The sequence below is a fragment of the Sorex fumeus genome, unplaced genomic scaffold, assembly GCF_029834395.1.
Source record: "Sorex fumeus unplaced genomic scaffold, SorFum_2.1 ptg000043l, whole genome shotgun sequence".
In the NCBI taxonomy this organism is placed as follows: Eukaryota; Metazoa; Chordata; class Mammalia; order Eulipotyphla; family Soricidae; genus Sorex; species Sorex fumeus.
The window spans coordinates 28,769,376-28,787,610 of record NW_026606100.1 but is presented as its reverse complement, the minus strand read 5'-3'; the positions used below and the strand labels follow the sequence as shown (position 1 = coordinate 28,787,610).

The window sequence follows — 18,235 nt, the reverse complement described above, 5'->3', positions numbered from 1 at the left end:
GCTCCATGCTCCCTGCACACGGGCCGCCCGTGGGGGCCGGTGGTGGATGCAGCCCTAACCCAAGGGCGGCCCCGGGGGTGGGGCCCCCGGTACCTTCACGAACTGCACATCGCTGAGGATGTGCACGGAGTAGTCGGGCGTGTACAAGTTGTTGCTGCCGCTGCAGAGCTGCGTGTTGCTGCCCCCGAAATCACTGCGTTCTCGGTTCGGAGACTCGGAGCGGTTCAAGCCGCTGCAGCGAGAAGGGGACCTGTTTACTGCAGAGGGAGGGAAAGAGCGAGAGAATGAGAGAGAGAGAGAGGGAAAGAGAGGGGAAGAGACGGAGGAGAGAGGAAGAGAGGAATACAAAGAGGGAGAGAAGGGAAGAGAGAGGGAAAGAATGAGGAAGAGACAGAAAAGGGAGGGAATGAGGCAGAGAGGGAGAGAGAGGGAGAAGGGGAGAATGAGGGAGGGGAAGAGAATGAGGGAGAGAAGGAGAGATAGAGGGAGAAAGAAGAAGAGGATAAGAGAGAGGGAGAGAAGGGAAAGAGGGAGGGAGAGAGAGGGGAGAGGGAGAGAGATTTATTGAGGTCCCCCAGGATTTCTAGACAAAGGCAGACCAGACCCCCACCCCCACCCCCCACGCCACCCCACCCCTCAGACAGCAGCTGCTCCCCCAGAGTTGATTCCTGGGAGAAGCAGATACTGACACAGGAACTCAGTCACCCTTTTCTGTTCCCCACCACCTCCATCGGAAGAAGCGGGTGATTCAGCCCCTCACTGGGCTCCGTCCAGTAGGCGCCGGGCACAGGAGGTGGGAAGGCCCCGGCCAGGACCAGCCAAACCTTTCTTAGGTCTGAGGTCTGTCCTCAGAGCTCAGAGAACCAATCCTCAGGGGCTGACTGAGGCCTAACCAGCAGGGCAGGGGCCCTGGAAAGAAGTACCCAAGGAGGCCCCAAGCCCGTGGGGAAACACGTGGCAAGTGCGTCAAACACATTTTGGTTTGTGTTTTAGCTTTGGGAGCCACACCCAGTGGTGCTGCTCTGTGCTCACTCCTGGTCCTGTGCTCAGGGATCATTCCCGGTGTGGCTCAACCTGGGTCGGCTGCAAGGCAGTCACTGTCCCATCTCTGTCCATCTCGCTGGCCTCGTGAATACGCTGTGAAGCACGTCTGATTCTGGTCCTCGACAAATGCACCTTCGTGGCAACTTGAAGGCCGGGTCTTCCTGACTCCTTAGAAATTGGTGCCAGACTGTAGGGGTGCGGGCAGCCTCTGATTTTACAGTTCCAATCCCCTGTGCCACCCACCCTCGGGTTGTCTGAATCGGGGATTCCAGGATTCTGGGGTCTGAGCTATGATCTGAGAGGAAGAGCTGGGCCTGGGTGGACTCATGCCTTTGGCCCTGTGAAGCCCTCCCTACACACAGAAGGGCAGGACTGGGGAGGGACTGAAGCAGGGGTCCTCTAAGGAATGGATGCAGGGCAGGGCTTCCTCCTGCAGGACCACACAGTGGGTGCTGAAATACCTGATCCCCCTCTGTCAGAGGCCCCCTACATGTCAATCAAAGGGGGCTTCTGAGGGGTGGAAGCGCAGTGAAGTTAAGGCCACGTGGCATGGTTTCAACATGGACTGTGTAAGCTTCCGGGCCTTGGAGGCTCAGAGAGAGGTTCTGAAGGTGACCTTAGCACCCAACTCAACCCTGGAGTCAATCCCAGTGAGAGACTGCCCTGCTCCCACCCTGGCTCCTTCTCAACAGATGCCATTATGCATTTCTTCCCCCAAAGAGGTGCGAGCAGACCTCGGGCGGAGCCTAGGGTTTTGAAAGAAGGTTGCGTTCTTCCACTCTTTACCCTTGCTGGGTAGTAGCTTGGTGATCTGGAGCGCTCTTGAGATAACGCTGCCATCAAAACACCTGACCTGCATCTCCCTGCCGCAGCAGCAAACACACCCCCACTGTGGCCAGGCAATCCAAGTCGTAGAAAGATCCAGATGACAGTCACTGCTTCCTGCTCGCCACAGCAACGCGATCCTCGCCTCCAGGATGGCGTCTGTAGAATTCAGGGTTCCACTCCCTGTTGTCCTTCCCATCCTCACCCCGACTTCTGTTATGTGCGCATCATCTGTTACTAGGTTTCAACTGAAGAGCCACCCAGTGAGATCCTCCTGCTTTCCCTGATCACTGTCCCTGTGGATTCCTTCAAGGCTCTTCCCAATCAGCTCTTGGTTATTGTTGTCTTGGGGCCACACTGGGCAGGGCTCAGAGTTTACTCCTGGCAGGGCTCTGCAGGCGAGGCCATCATGGGGTGCCAAGGATCAAACCCAGATTGCAAGGCAAGCAGCCTACCCGCTGTACTATCTCTCCCGCTCTCCTTTCTGTCGTTTCTCACTCATGACACGCTCACACTTGTCCCTGCTGTGTCTCCTCACTTCACCACAATGTTCCCGGAGGGCAGACACGTGATGTTTTCTGGAACCCAACCATGCACGGGGCCAGAGCATGTGCTGAATGAAAACAGAGAGAATGGATCCACGGAAAAGGTGCCTCACGGAATTTCAACTTAGAATCTAAATTTTGATTTAAAAAGTTTCAGCGCTCTCAAATCATCCTGGATGAGGAAGAGCTCTTCCTTTGCACCTTAGAAGCAGTGCGCCTGGTGAATCAAAGCATCCCAAAAGCCCTGGTAACTGGAGGAAGAGGCTGCGGGGACTGGGGGTGGGGTGTGTGTGTGTGTGTGTGTGTGTGTGTGTGTGTATGTGTGTGTGTGTGTGTGTGTCTGTCTGTCTGTCTGTCTGTCAAATAAGAGCCTGGGAGTCTGGAAGTTCTGTGGTTCTCTTTAGGGCCAGCCTTCTCTTCTGGGTGAGGGAGGCCACTACTGTGACCAGGCACCAAGGTGAGAGGGCTAGTTAAGTGCCACCGAGATCAGAGCAGAGCCTCCCAGGCACAGGGTTCCTTGTCCTGATCCCTGGAGAACTCATAGATCCCTCTGGTGTGGCCACAGCCCTCGGTGACTTTCCTAAAAGGCAGCAAAGCCAGGTGTTTCCTGGTGGCTCTCGGTGGGAGAGCGGGGCAGGCAGCCTCTCAGGAGAGAGGCTTCTGTGGGTGGAATGTGGGAAATAGGACCCCGTGGTTTCGCTCTCAGCTGTGCGGGGAGCAAGGGGAGAGAGTGTGAGCGGGCGCAGGCAGGAAGCAGCCGTGGCTGTTGGAGAAACCCTCTTCTGCCCAGCAATGGCTACAAAGCCCTAGAAGCCTTCAGGGAAGTGCTCAGGCCAATAGCTTCAGGTCACCTTCGAAGCAACTTCCTGAACCTGCCGGAAATGGGGGCCACAGCTGCACTCCAGGGTTCCCTCCTCGCTGGGATCCAGTGCAGTCTCTGCACCCAGCCTCCACACCCTGGGAATCACATTTCAAACACAAACAGCCTCTCTGAGGACAGAAACAGCTCTTCTTTCTTTCCTTTCCTTCTTTGCTTTTTGGGATGCTCAGGGGTTACTCCTGGCTCTGCACTCAGGAATTACTCCTGGTGGTTTACTCTGGGGACCATATGGAATATCAGGGATCGACCCCAAGTCAGCTGTGTGCAAGGCAAGCGCCCTCCCCGCTGGACTACCACTCTGTTTCCAGAGGCTGCTGCTGCCGCCTGCAAACCTAGCCAATTACCCCACAACCCAGGAGGCAGTCCACAGACCCGGGCTAAACAGGGAAACTCCCTCTGGGTAAGGATGGCTTGTCTGGCCTCGTGTTTGTGAGCACGCTGCTTTCAACAAGTCACAGTCCTCTAGAGGGAGCACAAGGCCAACCTGGAGAGGGGGCAGCAGGGTCCCCGGAAATCAGAGCAGGACCAAGAAGAGTTGGATTCTAGAACCTGTCCCTCTACCTTCTTCCTACACACAGTGACTGAGTCGAGGGCGACTTCCTCCTTACTCACTGTTTCCCAACCACCCGCGGTTGGTTGTGGGAATCAAACAAAACAAGAGAATTCTGTCTAACCATCAAGGCTTGATTCATTGTGCAAGACACAGGCAATGTGTACTTTTCTGTGTCTGGATTCTTAGTCGAGCCTGGAGCCAGAGGGACCCAGGTCTGTTTTTCCCACACGACTGTACGACTGGGGATTTTTCTGGTGAGATGGGACAGAGCAAAAGAGAGGATGTTTAGCTCACCACAGTCCTTCCATGGGAAGGCGTGGGGGTTGGCTAATGTTGGAGTCCAGGCAAGAGAAGCTGGGGAGAATAGAGCCGGAGAAGCAAGGAATCTTGCTCACTTCTCCCGTTCATGCCCATCCCTGCTCCTCTCTGCCAGGTTACACCAAGGACAAACTCACAAAAACAAAAACAAACAAACAAAAAACTGGCCCTGAGTTAACCGCTTTATCTCACACCTACTTTCAATTAGGTTGGTCTCACGCCCACAATTACGAGAAATCAGGGGAAGGTTAAACCTCAGAGCAGTCAGAGTTGGGTCGGAAGTCTAATGAATGAGTCACCTGAACCTCTGTCTGACACGGGGTTACCATGAAGTTTCTCAGAATTAAGTAACAGTGAGCTAAAACGAACCTTCTTTTAAGGTTGCTGTCAGCCTGATGTCTGGTTCACTGAGGACTGATTAAGCAGGAGCGCACCCTTCGGCTTCGACCCTCTCATTTGATCATCTTTTATAAGATCCCTTTCCTCTAACACAACACATTCTTTATGCACCAAGATGCCCTGCAGGGGAGGTTCCTGAAGGTCTGTGATGGAGTCGAGTCTGGCCCCAGCTGGCATGTAGCAAATCAGTTGGCTGGTGAGCGCACCAGCTTGGTATTTCACATCTATCATACTGTCTCGATTATTTCACAAAGGCTGAGATCTCATGAAGCAAGAGCGATTATTTCTAAGTGGAAAAATCACCATCAAGCGAGAGGAAAAACTTTGGTGGTATCCGAGAAGACAGTTTCCTTGTGTTGTACAGATAAACGTGGAACACGGATGGGTTTCGAGGGAAGGAAGGGACCTGTTAGCCCCAACACTTTGGAAGTTGCCAACTTGGTCTGGACATAAGTCTGCTGCAGAGACAGACTTAACGGAGCCACGATGAGTGAAGATATGGTGGGTGCTCAGAAACATCCCAGTTACTGTCCGTGGATAGGGGAGACGGTGTAAAGGCTGGAGAAAATGGGCCGTGCTCTAATTTCAGGGCAATTTCACGAGTGACTTCTTGGTTTGACCATTATTTACTCCACAGCCCTCATAGTTCATCCACTAGGGATGAACACAATGCAAAAAGTTCATGGATCATTTCCCCCCCTTTTTTTGGATCACACCTGGCAATGCACAGGAGTGACTTCCGACTCTGCACTCAAGAATCAATCCTGACAGTGCTTGGGGGACCATTGGGGATGTTGAGGATCGAACCCAGGTCGGCCACGTGCAAGGCAAATGCCCTACCTGCTGTACTATAGCTCCAACCCTCTCATGGATCATTCTTATTTATTGCATCCTCCTCTGTCCTTGAGTTACCATGGAGCTCTCAAAGGAGCTGTTTTACCTGGTGTAGAAGAATCCCCCTAACTTTTGGGGGAGTCTCCTAAACAATGCTCAGGAGGTCCAAGGATCACACTGGCAATTTTCAGCCAACCCGAGGATCTGTTCAGTGTCAGGGCCTGAGGATGTGATGCTACTTGGGCCCTGCAGTTCTGGGGGTACCCCGGTCACCCTGGTGGTGCTGGGGGCCTCCAGGACTGCATCCAGTCCATGTGGGGTCAGGTATCAAATTCAGGTCAGGTGCCTGCAAGGCATGTGCCCTTAGCCCTGTACTATCTTCCGGCCCCAGACCCCCTAGGTTTCCTATAAATAACACGGGAGATTCAGCTCAATGTGACACGTGCATTCAGCATCTCTGATATTTGAAGAGCCCGAGAGAATATGATCACCACATAGTTATATGACTAGGACGATTAGGATGGGCTAGTGGTAAGTGAAATGGACAGGGAGAGGATAAAGTAGGTGGGAACAAGGCAGAGCATTCTATATTCCATTCATCCTCCCTATTCTTCTCCTCCTGACATTCTGCAGTCAAATGAGGAGGAAGAAGTCACTGCCTCCCTCACCCCAACCATTTCTCCACATGGTTATTTACGTAGGTTTAGACCCAGGAGTTGAATTCAGAGCAGAACTAGCAGGACCATTGAGCACCAAATCAGCGCTTGTCTCCACCAGGGTGTTCCTGCTGTGACACCCACAGGGAGCCAAGACCCCCGGCACACCCCACTGGCTCCAGAAACCCAGTCCCCACGCATGTTTACCTGGGGAGCCTGCCAGAGAGTCCCCTCTGCTGAAGGCGAAGGAACGGGACACAGAGACGGGCACTAAAGAGTCAAAGGCCAAGGTTTTGTGAGTGGCAAAGGGAAAGATAAACACAAAAAGGGAGAGACAAAGAGCAAAGTGGGTCAGACAGTCTGTTCCTGGATCTTCACTGAGTCACATTTCTCTGCACACGGAAGCTGCAGCCTCTCACAGCCATGCTCCAGAGCAAGGAAAAGAAAACAGAGGAAAAGCACACTGGCTGGAGTCATCTTGAATGAAAGCCCAGTGGGGAGTGTGGGAGGCCATACCAGGCTCCCAGTGGGCCATGGGTGGTCACCTGTAGCCACAGGTAGCCGCCTGGGACTGGCTCATTGCAGGAGGTGTTTGTGGGCAGGCCCTTGTTAGGGTCTTTCTTCGGGAAGCCGAATTCTGCCTAGGTCTCAGCTTTCCTGGTACCTAGTCTGTGGTCCCAGCGCTGGGGAGGAACTGCATTAAGGTTAGAGGTACTGCAACCCTTCTAGCAATCTGAGTGAAAATCCATTCACCCAGGGTCTCTTCTTTTATTGTTGTTGTTTTAATTTGGGGGCCTCATATGGCAGTGCTCAGAGCTTACTCCTGGCCCTGTGCTCAGGGATCATTCCTGGAGGGGTCTGGGGGGACCAAATGGGCTACCAGGAATGGAACCAGGGTTGGCCCCATGCAAGGCAAGTGCAGTACTACCACTCCAGCCTTGGTAGCATCTTAGCAAGTCCTAGCACTCCAAAGCACCTCTCAGTCTACATCCTTCCCTTCCCTCTGCCCACCCACAGTATAGGGACTATTATCACTATCACTGGGAACCCCAGCGACGGCAGGGTGAAGGGTGCAGGACACTCCAGTCCCTCCCCCTCCTGAATCTCACCAGACAGTGCCCCCTGGGTAAGCCTCTGTCTTTATCTTGGGATCTGATCATTCCCTGAGTGCTTCCCGGCTTAACTGTGCTCAGGCTGCCTGTGACACAGGAACATAGCCCACTTCCGCCATCCTGTTTGCTGAAACGGCATATGCACACGGAGAGACCGTGGGGCACTTGAGGCCTACTCACTGATCATTTATTTTGACACGCTTGATCAAAGACTACTTGAACAGGCACCCAGCATCGCCAGACACACGGGCATAAAAACCTCCAGCATCTCAGCAGAATCCCAGTGTTTCCTGGGCTGCAGATGAAAAGTCTGCCCCACCCTGCAGATGGGACCTTTTCTCTCTCCCAGCCTGGACCCCACTGTGGGCATCTGCTCTGACTCCTGGAGCTCGGTCTTGTCCTCTACACTGCTGGGCTCACCAGGCTCCCTTGAGCTTCCCAGAGAACCAAGAGCAGGGGGAGAACATTGACTGTGTTCCCTTCATCTTGCCCAGGATAGCCAGCATGACTACCTTGTAACCTCAGCTTGCTTGAAGCACAGGTCATCGGGTCAATGCATCATTTTTCACAGAGCACCTGCAAAGACTGGCTCCAGGTCAGGGATTCTGTGCTAGCCCAATGCTGGGGTACCTGACCAACTGAGGGGGCAGTAGAAATCTCAGATGAAAGCAGAGTGGCACCTTTTGTTTGCTCATTTAAAGAAAGCAGATGTCCAGGAGGGTGGTAGGCCAGATGAGTTTAGGGACCTCTGTCCTGGCCCTGCTGGCATTGAAGCTGTGTGGCTCAGCCCTCAGCTCTCCTCACCCTTCAGGCTGAGGTTCTTGGCCAGTGAAAGACAAGGGGTGGGGGTTGGGGGGCTTTGTAGCTACTTCCCACTTCCCTAAGAAAGGGCCTTAGGGGGAGGATGGGAGCGTCTCTCGGCCCTCATGGCCACTGAGATGCAGCTTCCTCCTGATGATGGGTGAGGGAGCTGAGCTATGAACAAGGGGAGCAGACTTGAATAATGACTCTCCGTCCACCAGCTTTGGAGGCAAGGACCCTGTTGCAGTTTGCTCCTGTCCTCCCCTTGAAATGGATCTGGCAAGAAACAGCTAGAGACAGGAAGAAGGCAAGGACCAAACCACACAGCATCTTTCTACTACATAATTTTTTTCTGATGGGGGCAGGGTAACACACCCAGAGGTGCTTGGAGGACTGGTGCAGGACTGGGAAACAAATCTGGGAGCTCCCATATGCAAATTACTTTGACATCTCTCTGGACCTACTTTTTTTTTTTTTTAAAGAAAGATTATTTAAGTTAAGTGGATTTGGGGAACCTAATGTAATTCTCTTGTCTGCCCCTGGAGTTTCCATGTCGTTTGGTCTTCTGGAAGTGTCCATATAGGGCTAATATATTTAAAAATAATGGTTAGAGTCCCAGGAGTGACTGTAGCCTGAGTCATTCCTATCACACATGCGGTGGTGGAAATTTCCTTTAGAAAACCAAGGTCTCCAAGGTCCTATGGCCCATCCCTCACCTGTTTGCCTTCTCATTCTGGATCCTGAGAGTCTCTTATCAGCCTTTCCTAAGATTTGATGGCTCATATGAATATAATAATGCACCTGGGTTTTAATTTCCTACTCATGTTCCCGCCAGCCCTTGGGTGTGGGCTGCTATTTTGGCTTCGTTTCTGCTTTCTCGTGGTCTAGGGTGCAACACTTAAAGCTGTTCTGGGATTCCCACACAGAAATTGCAGGTTGAACCTGATGGTTTTAAACTCTGCATTTCATTATGCCCCAGGAGCTTATGGAACACTGAATGGGTCTGGTCAAGCATCGACCCGATGGGTGACTTGAAGCGAATCACTTCATGATGTCTCTGTGCTGAGACAGTATCTCCCTTCCCTGTGTCTGCCATACTTGTGACAGCAAGCTAGGGACTCTCTGATAAATCCCTGTAGAATATGCTAGGTCACATCTCTTGCATGATGAGATCAAACATCCCATGGGATATTAAAATGTTCACCGTGAAAAATAACCACTGAAGGCAATGCAAAATTCAGACCAAGGAATCCAAAAGAAATCTAGGAGAAGAATTCGTTCTGCATCACACTTAGATCACGACGAAGGCCATGCCATCTGAACACAAGTGCAGTTACTCCAGACAGGAGACAGCAAGGAGGCTGAGCACAGCAGGGGCAGAGCAAACCAGCCAGCAGCCCCGAATCAGTCCCCGCCACTGGCATGCACGGCAGGTACCTCTCCACCAGCGGCGAGGTGGGAAAGGAGGAAAGAGAAGCAGAAAAGCAACACAGTTCCCCCAGCCTGGGACACTGTTCCCAAATCTTGCAGTCACAGCCTCTGAACCCCACAGTCGAGACAGCATGTTCAGGTTTCCACATAAAGGCCCGTGGCTGAATAACCACAGCAGAGAGGGGAAGGCTGGCACTCCACCGCATGAGTCACCACCCAAGCACATAAGCCAACTGCCCACGTTTGCCAGGACAATGATTGGTGCCACCCCAAACCAGCCCTGCTCCAATCCCCCTGCCATGTGTCACTTGCACAAGAGCAACAGAATACTCTCCACACACACACACACACACAGACACACAGACACACACAGACACATACACACAAACTTAGCTGCTGGGGGGTGTTAGTACCTGGCAGGAAACAGTGCTAAAGAGGTAGCCAGCATTTTTCATTAGACCCATCCCACAAAGTGTGCGGTCCACGTCCCCCAAGCAGGCTGCGACAGGACCACAGTGGGGAGGACAAGGATGGGGTGGGGGTGGGGGGTTGAGAAATACATACGAAAGACAGAGGATCCAGTCAGACTCCCAATCTTCCGCACGTCGCTATCTGAGGGCGAGAGGACTTGGTATTACAGAAGCAATTCAGACACACTTTCCTCGGGGATCCCCCCTCATGCTCCCCATACCCAGCACAGACCCAGCAAAACACAGGGCACTGAAGGAAAAGGCAAAGAGGAAAAGAGGTTTTCTTTGCTTATTGAGAAATACCACCCTCGGGGCTGGGGCACAGCGGGTAGGGCGTTTGCCTTGCACATGGCCGACCTGGGTTCGATTCCCAGCACCCCATAAGGTCCCCTGAGCACTGTCAGAAGTAAGTTCTGAGTGCATGAGCTAGGTGTAACCCCTGTGCAACACTGGGTGTGACCCAAAAAGCAATGAAAAAAAAAAGAAATACCACTCTCCAGGCCTTCAAAACATTCCTGATAGAGTCTACTTCAAACTACTACAGATTCTCTGAATAGGAAATTCTACCTTTATGATTCTCGGGCCCATTTCACAATGGAAGAAACCCAGGCCCAGGAAGGGACATTGGCTAGTCCAGGGTTCGTAACAGGAGTAAAGACTTTGAGTCTGGAGTTGGGAGTCCAGGGTTCATAACAGGAGTAAAGACTTTGAGTCTGGAGTTGGGGAGGGCATGGGGGGACTAGAGAGATCACACAGGGCTTAAGGCACTAGCCTTGCCTATGACCCACGCTGGTTCTCAAATCCTCAGCAACCACCTAGGGTTCCCTGAGCCCTGCCAACTCAGTCCTGAGCATGACTAGGTCTGGCCCCCAACCCCCTGTTCCCCCCCCCCAAAAAACCCTCCAAAATGTGAAACAAAAGACTTTGATGCAATTCCGGCAGCCTCCCTGCTGCTGCTACATCACACTGGGGTACCTGAGCAAGAAGAGGTCATGATGGCTGGGACGCCATAGTAGGTGAAGGCTCCATTCTCAAAGCGAAGACCTTCCTTACCGACCTCCACCTCCACTTTCCCCTGGAGAAGGAAGCAAGTACACAACGGGAACGAATGAGCATAGCCAACTCTAGTACAGCCCCTCAGCACGTCTGCCTGGAAAACAAAGAACTTATATCCTTATCACAGGGCAATGTGCATCCCGCCAGACTTGCAGCTCAGAAACAGCACCTGCGTGTATGTGTGTGGAGAGGGGGTCAGACCTGGTGAGGTGTGGGGGACCGGGTGGGTATGGGTTCATATCTGGGCCTCTTACTCCAGCTTTTTGACCTACCTCTCTAGCTCTCAAACCATGGTTGTGTGTGTATGTTCTTTTTCTAACTCCAAAGTACCATTGTTAGTTTTTTCCCAGTTGTGCTCAGGAGGTCTGCTTGGGGCCACTCCTGGTGGTACTTGGTCCAACAATGTGGGGTGCAGGGGTTACACCTCCATAGCTATGTACTCAGGGGACCATGTGGTGCCAGCAATCAAACGGGGGCTTCTGCACGCTTCACCACATGCCAGGCACACCATCCGGCCCTCTGAGTATCTCCCGAGCCCTCCCTCTGCAGTTGAAGAATGGGTGCACAGAGAAGTAGCTGGTATAAATAGCCAAACTCTCCTTGTTTCCTTGTTACCGTGAAGGCTCCCTCATAACAAGACCAGCTACCCCAGGGCCTTGGACACTGTCACTGTTTCAGTCTGAAATCAGACCATCGCCAAGTCTGGCCAAGACAAAAATCCTGAACTTTGGAAGTCTTGTATAATTCATCCCCAATGATAACAATGGCTAATATGCAACAGAGAGAGCTCGTCTAGGGCCTCACAGGCAAGGCGCAGCACACGGGCTCTCACTGCATCAGCATCTCCTGAAAGGGGAGAAGTGACAGGCACAATGCCCTCTTGGGAACAGTCCTGTAAGCCACAGGGCCTAAAAAAGAAAAAAGAGCCCGTTATAGAGGCAGGCTGGGGGACAGGGGGGAAACTGGGGACGTTGGTGGAGGGACGTGGACACTGGTGAAGGATTGGTGTTGGAACATTGTATGCCTGGGACTCAATTCTGAATAACTTTGTGACTGCATAATTCACAGTGATTCAATAAATTTTTAAAAAAATTTTTCTGTCAAGGGAGCTGGGGGTGTATGGGAGGGACCCTGGGGACACTCGTGGAGAGCAGTTGGCACTGGTGGCCAGGCTGGTGCTGGAACACAGTTGACTTAAAGTTCAACTATGAGTGACTTTGTAAATCAAGATGCCTTAATTAAAAAAAATATAGCATTACATTTTTTTATTTTACTTTTTAAATGAATATAATTGCTTTTCTTCCAGCTTACAGATGCATCCATTTTGAGGCGAGGGGATTAAATAACTGGGCCAGGGCATGAGGAGGTGGAAATATGAGGATTTCCAATTTCTGAACCTAAATTCTCACCCCTTCATTTTATAACCTCCAGGGTTTATTTGAAAACCGTGACATCTGCATGAATCATCTAGCTGTAGACTGTACATGTGTGCTGTGTCAGGTAGACAGTGTAATAGGGTCTCTGCCCTATTTCCAACACTGACTAGTCCATCCGCTCTACCAGGACAGCTCACTTTATTGGGGCTATTTGGAAGGGGGGAAAGGAGGTGCGGGGCCTCGGAGCAGAAAGTCTGTGGGTGAACTGCCGTAAGAAAGGCCATTTCCCAGCACCCATGAGCTAAGTTATTTCTACAGGGGCCATTTCTAGGGCTGGAGCGATAGCACAGTGGGCAGGGTGTTTGCTTTGCACACAGCCAATCCGGGTTCAATTCCTCCGCCCCTCCCAGAGAGCCTGGCAAGCTACTGAGAGTATCCTGCCCGCAGAGCAGAGCCTGGCAAGCTCCCCATGGTGTATTTGATATGACAAAAACAGTAACAAGAATTCTCACAATGGAGACGTTACTGGTGCCTGCTCGAGCAAATCGATGAACAATGGGATGACAGTGCTACATAGTGCTACAGGGGCCCCTTCCTGGGGGTACAAGGGTGTGGGTGTGGGGATCAAACTCAGGGACTCACATGCATTCTACACCCCCCCCCCCCCCCCAGCCATATCTCTGGCTCCATTCAGATGTTCAAAGAATCACTGTGGTTAGGGCTCACCGGAGTCTTTTAGGGAGAGGAGGGGACTAGTGACAGAGCAAAGGGTTTGTCCCGGCCAGGGTGCCAGCGGTGTCACAAGCTGAGCTCCCTCCTGGAAAGGTGCCAGGGCAGGTGACGGTTCATCCTTACGTGAGGACCAGGGAGAGGCCATGCCTCCCCTCAGTCTCTGACTCCCCACTTGGTCCCCTCCGGGAGGGAGAGGAGATTCTGGGGATGGAGAAAGCTGCAGCCCTGTGTTCTACGCACCCTGAGATCAGAGCAGGAGCCGCAGGGGCAAGACCCAGCCGGTGAGAGATTTCAGCTTGGCCGTCAGAAGGACTTCAAACGAGAAAGCGTTGGAGCCTGGGAGGCAGTGGAGAGCCTCAGCAGGGTAGCAGTTTGGGAAGCTCATGGCGGAATCCCGCGACCGGAGAGGGGCCCCTGCAGCCCATCACACATCACTGATGTTCAGACTACAGGCTGCCCTGCGCCCCCAGACATGCCACCCCATCTATGTCCCGTCCATGAGTCAGGGAGAAGGCCCACCTGAGCCTACCCCGCTGGCCTCTCCTCTCCTCCGCGGCCCAGACCTGTCTGGTCCTTCCCACCCACCTGCAGCAGCAGCACGAAGTAGTCGACGGGGCGGCTGCGCTGGTAGAGGTAGTGCTCGGGCGCCTTCTTGTTCTTCTCATCAAACTTCAGCTCCTGGATCACGTTGGGATGCTTCAGGAGTCGGAGTAAGATCTTCTCCGAAAGGTATAGAGACTTAAAGGGCTCCACCTCTAGGGGAGAGTGGCAGGCAGAAGGGGTGGGTACAAGTGTCTCTGTTCATGTTCCCAGATGCTAAGGTGGTGGGGCTCTTGGGATCCCCCCAGGAAGGGTGCGGGTTTTATTTATTTATTTATTTTTGCTTTATTTGCGGGGTCACACTCAGTGATGCTCAGGGATTACTCCTGGCTCTGCCCTCAGGAATTATTCCTGGTGGTGTTTGGGGGCCATATGGGATGCCAGGGATTGAAGCCAGGTAGGCCACATGCAAGGCAAACGCCCTCCCCACTGGACTATCGCTCCGGTCCCAGGGTGCAGGTTTTAAATCCAGCTGTGCCACCTTTCTTGCCTACCCCATCCCCTCTGGAAGGAGAGTGTTGTTCCTGTACTAGCAGGAGAAACTGGTCACCACTTTGGAAAGGTAAGTTTCTTTATTAACCTTATTTCTTTTTTTGGGGGGGTGGGGTGGGAGGACGGCCCTCCTGGCTCAGGAGATTGTCTGCAGTGCCAGGGATCCAAATGTCCAAACCCCTCTACTACCTCTGGCCCTAAGTTTCTTTGAGGTTGAACATGGACTTGAAAAAGAAGAGAGGAGCTAGAGCGATAGTCCAGTGGGGAGAACATTTGCCTTGCATGTGGCTAACCCAGGTTCAATCCTTGGCATCCCATATGGTCCCCCAAGCACCACTAGGAATAATTTCTGAGTGAGAAACCAGAAGTAACCCCTAAGTATCGCTGGGAATGACCCCCAAAAGCAAATACATGAATAAATGAACTCAGGACAGGTACCTTTCTGACATGTAAAGCATTTGCGCCTGATCTCCCTAACCCCCTCCCCCAAACTAAAAAAAAAAAAAAAGGAAAGAAATAAAAAGAAGATCATTTGGCCCTTTGTGACCACACGCATGAACCTGGCAGGAGAGAGGCTGCCCAAGTGAGAGCGGCTGCAGAGGGGCAAACACTACAGGACGCCTCTGAATGATAAGCTTGACATCATGCAACTATAGAAGCAGAGAGGGGCTGGAGCGACAGCACAATGGGTAGGGCATTTGCCTTGAGTGCAGCCAATGCGGGTTCGATTCCCAACCTCCCATATGGTCCCCTGAGCACTGCCAGGAGTAATTCCTGAGTGCAGAGCCAGGAATAAACCCTGTGCATTGCCGGGTGTGGCTCAAAGACCAAAAAAAAAAAAAAAAAGCAGAGAGCAGCATGGTGAGAGTTGGGGGCAGAGAGGGGCTGGGAAGTCTAGCGGTCAAGGGTAGAGAGGCTCAGTTGGGCAAGCTGAGTAACCCCACGAGCTCTAACGCACTGCACGGGGCCCACAGCCAGCAGCCCAGTCATACATACTTGATTTGCCCAGAGGTCAATTTCATGTTGTTGTCTTATCACACTACTAATAATAAAGAAATAAGGTGGGAGAAAATGTTTGGAAGTGATGGAAAGATTGATAGAATAGATGATGATGATGGTTTTCAAACGTTGGGGAAAGGGGTAGAAGAGATGGCATAGGGGTAAAGATGTTTGTCATGCATCTTAATCTATTCCTTTTTTTTCTTTTTGGGTCACACCTGGCAATGCACAGGGGTTACTCCTGGCTCTGCACTCAGGAATTACTCCTGGCAGTGCTCAGGGGACCATATGAGATGCTGGGAATCAAACCTGGGTCAGCCGTGTGCAAGGCAAACACCCCACCTGCTGTTCCATCACTCCAGCCCCTCTTAATCCATTCTTGGCACCATGTATGGTTTCCTGAGCATGGAGCCAGGAGTAACCCCTGAGCATTGCATATGCCCTCCCCCTCTCCCCCCAAACAGATACAAACAAACCAAAAAGTTCAGTATGGAAAAGTAAGTCTAATGAACAATAAAGACTTTAATGAAAAAAAAAAGAGAGAATTTAATCTACCTTATTGGTATTAATTTTATGCTGTTGAATGAAAGGAAATGAGCAACATGGATGGAACTAGAGGATATCATGCTGAGTGAAGTCAATCAGGTGGAGAGGGAAAGATAGAGAATGATCACTCTTTTGTGGGACTTGAATCCCAGCAAGGTAGCAGCAAAGGGCCAAAGGGCAACACAACAGGAGAACTGATCCATAAAACTGAGCTGGTGGAGGTGGGGGATGCGAGGGAGGAGTGCTGGAGTCCTTGGGGAGGGAGGTGGGTACACTGGTGAAGGGTGTGGTCTTGGAATTATGTGTATGAGAAACAATCATTAAAAGTATTGTAAAGCACAGAACCTCAATAAAATATTTCGAAGAAAAGAATGAAACAAAATCAATTTAAGAGAGACAATGAATTCTATGCGTGGAAAATGCTCCTCAAGAGTGTGAAGCACTATGACATCATGCCTCAGGGGGAACAGATGCTATCTATTAATAGATGCGGACATTGCTCTGAGAGTCGGCTCTGCATCCTAACCACATCCTAACATCCTCACTTGGCATCCACATTCTCTTTAACTCCTGGCTGATTTCTCAGCCTCTCTGATTTTCCAGCTTCCGAAAAATCAGTCAGTAGTTAAAGAGAAACCCGGAGGTAGCATTCCATAAGTTAACTTGGAAAGAAGCTCCAATCTAAATGCTTCTATTCTTACTACCTGGAACAGGACTAGCACTTGTTCTCAACCCAGTAATCCATGTTGGATTAGTTATTGTGCTCAGTGATGGGGTGTGACCATTCTAGGTCTGGGTGAGGCTAAAAGATTCAAAGACTACTTTCTTCAAAAGAAGAAAGAAGTGATTAATTTGCAGGCTCTACTTTTATTTTTTTTCTTTTGAAAGATTCCAAGATTCACAGTCCACTTCTGTCTTGGAAGAGCTCCCAGTCCTCAGGCTTCCAGGGACCCTGGGAGGACAGTGAATCCCAGGACCTTGTTGCTGGGGAGAACCATCTCTTCCCCGTGCTGCTGGACAACCTCCTTTCTCCTCCAACAACCCATGATGAACCCAACTCCAGCGGGACACAAGTCTACCTGGGCTCCACCTGGAGGTGGGAGAGTGGTGGCAATGGTTTCTGGAGCTTTCTCCAGCGGTAGCTGCAGAGCCAAACAGAGCTCACTCTGTGCCTTCCCTCCAGAGAGGATCGGGGAGGGGGAAACTGATTTTGTGGCGTCCTGTTCCCCTGCTGGAGGCAAGGTCAGCTTCTGGAGCGGTACCAGCTGCAGGTGGTGAATTGTTCCAGATCCCAGCACCCCCTTCCCCATCACACACACACACACACACACACACACACACACACACACACACACGATGCTGGTCCTACCTGTGGCCATGAAGCGGTGCGTGGCCAGCAGCAGCTGCGGAGAGATCTTTACCCGCATCTCCGAGTCGGAAAGTTTAAACAAGGAGAAATCATGTCGCTTCCTCTCCCGGTGAGGCACCCTCTGCTTCTTGCGATTGTCGGCTGTGGAGTCACAGGGGAGAGACAGTGGCTGCTGCTGCTCAGGCAGGCTTCCCCAGACGCACACAGACACGTCCTCTGGGACCACAGGGATTTCTGCCAAGTGTCAGGTCCAGGGCCCAGCACAGCCCTCTCCCAGGTGAGGATGGATGTCCAGAAGGAGGAGACGGTGGGAGCAGGCAGACCAGGACCCTTGAATAACCATCTCACGCACCGACACTTTGGTAGGGTGGCGCGGGACCATGGGCTGGGCTCTTGATCTGCCTCCCCTTGTCTTCCTCCCTACCACTTGTGGTGCTGTGAACATCAGCACCCAGGGAGCTTCACGCTAATTAGCCCCAGCTCTTCTGCTCCCCTCTGCAGCAGGCAGGAGACCCCAACCAGAAGGTATCTGGGAAACGCTTACAAGAAGGCAAACATAAGGGATGGTGTGTTTGCAGGGGTGGAGTTCGAGCCACTGCTTTTTTCCTGTCCTCAGAGCTAGACTCACCTGCTGGCTTCCTGCTGATGTCAACCATGCTCTGAGCAATGCCCGAGGCCAGCCACTTGGGGCTGGGGTGAGAGCAAGTCTCTTGTCACTCACAATTCTCAGGTTCTCCCCATCGCTATTCCACAGTGAGTGAACTGGGGGAAATAAAGGGGGACACAGGCACCGTCCTGGCAGCGACAGTGGTGTGGGGGGTCCTATGGGGATCTCAGCAGAAGCTGCGACTTGAGAAACTGAGGCCGTATAAAAGGTATACTACCTTTTCCAAATTGATCCCTCCCCCCACCCACTTAATTTGTTAAACATGTCTTCAAGTTTGTATCGAGAGGCACAATTTCTTCGTCTCATTTTCTTTTACTCTTTCTTAGTTTTGAGTTACAAAATTTCTTCTAGCCTATCTATCCTGTGCCAAGGGAAGCAACGAAAAACTTATGGGTTTTCTCTAAGCTCAGTCTGGACTCAAGTGAGGCTGAGGGACCTTTCAGCACCGGCCAAGCAGATGTCATGAAACAAAGGGCTGATGCTCAAGGCCCAGGACCTGGCTCTCTGGTGCTCTCCCTCTTCTATTTCTG

At 51.9% G+C, this 18,235-nt stretch overlaps 1 protein-coding gene across 2 annotated transcripts in view; it reads right to left on the bottom strand.

Annotated features, from left to right (window-relative positions):
- The window catches only part of CNNM1 (cyclin and CBS domain divalent metal cation transport mediator 1), a 62,821-nt gene that overhangs the window by 5,882 nt on the left and 38,704 nt on the right, over nucleotides 1-18,235 (bottom strand). Inside the window, exons 3-8 of one of the 2 annotated variants that reach the window (XM_056120581.1) lie at nucleotides 17,039-17,179; nucleotides 13,618-13,787; nucleotides 10,844-10,943; nucleotides 9,963-10,010; nucleotides 6,262-6,324; nucleotides 94-257 (exon numbers count right to left, since the gene is read on the bottom strand). In XM_056120581.1, the coding sequence (XP_055976556.1) occupies nucleotides 94-257; nucleotides 6,262-6,324; nucleotides 9,963-10,010; nucleotides 10,844-10,943; nucleotides 13,618-13,787; nucleotides 17,039-17,179 (686 nt within the window). The remainder of the gene's footprint in view (nucleotides 1-93; nucleotides 258-6,261; nucleotides 6,325-9,962; nucleotides 10,011-10,843; nucleotides 10,944-13,617; nucleotides 13,788-17,038; nucleotides 17,180-18,235) is intronic. The other variant, XM_056120582.1, reaches the window with a different exon arrangement.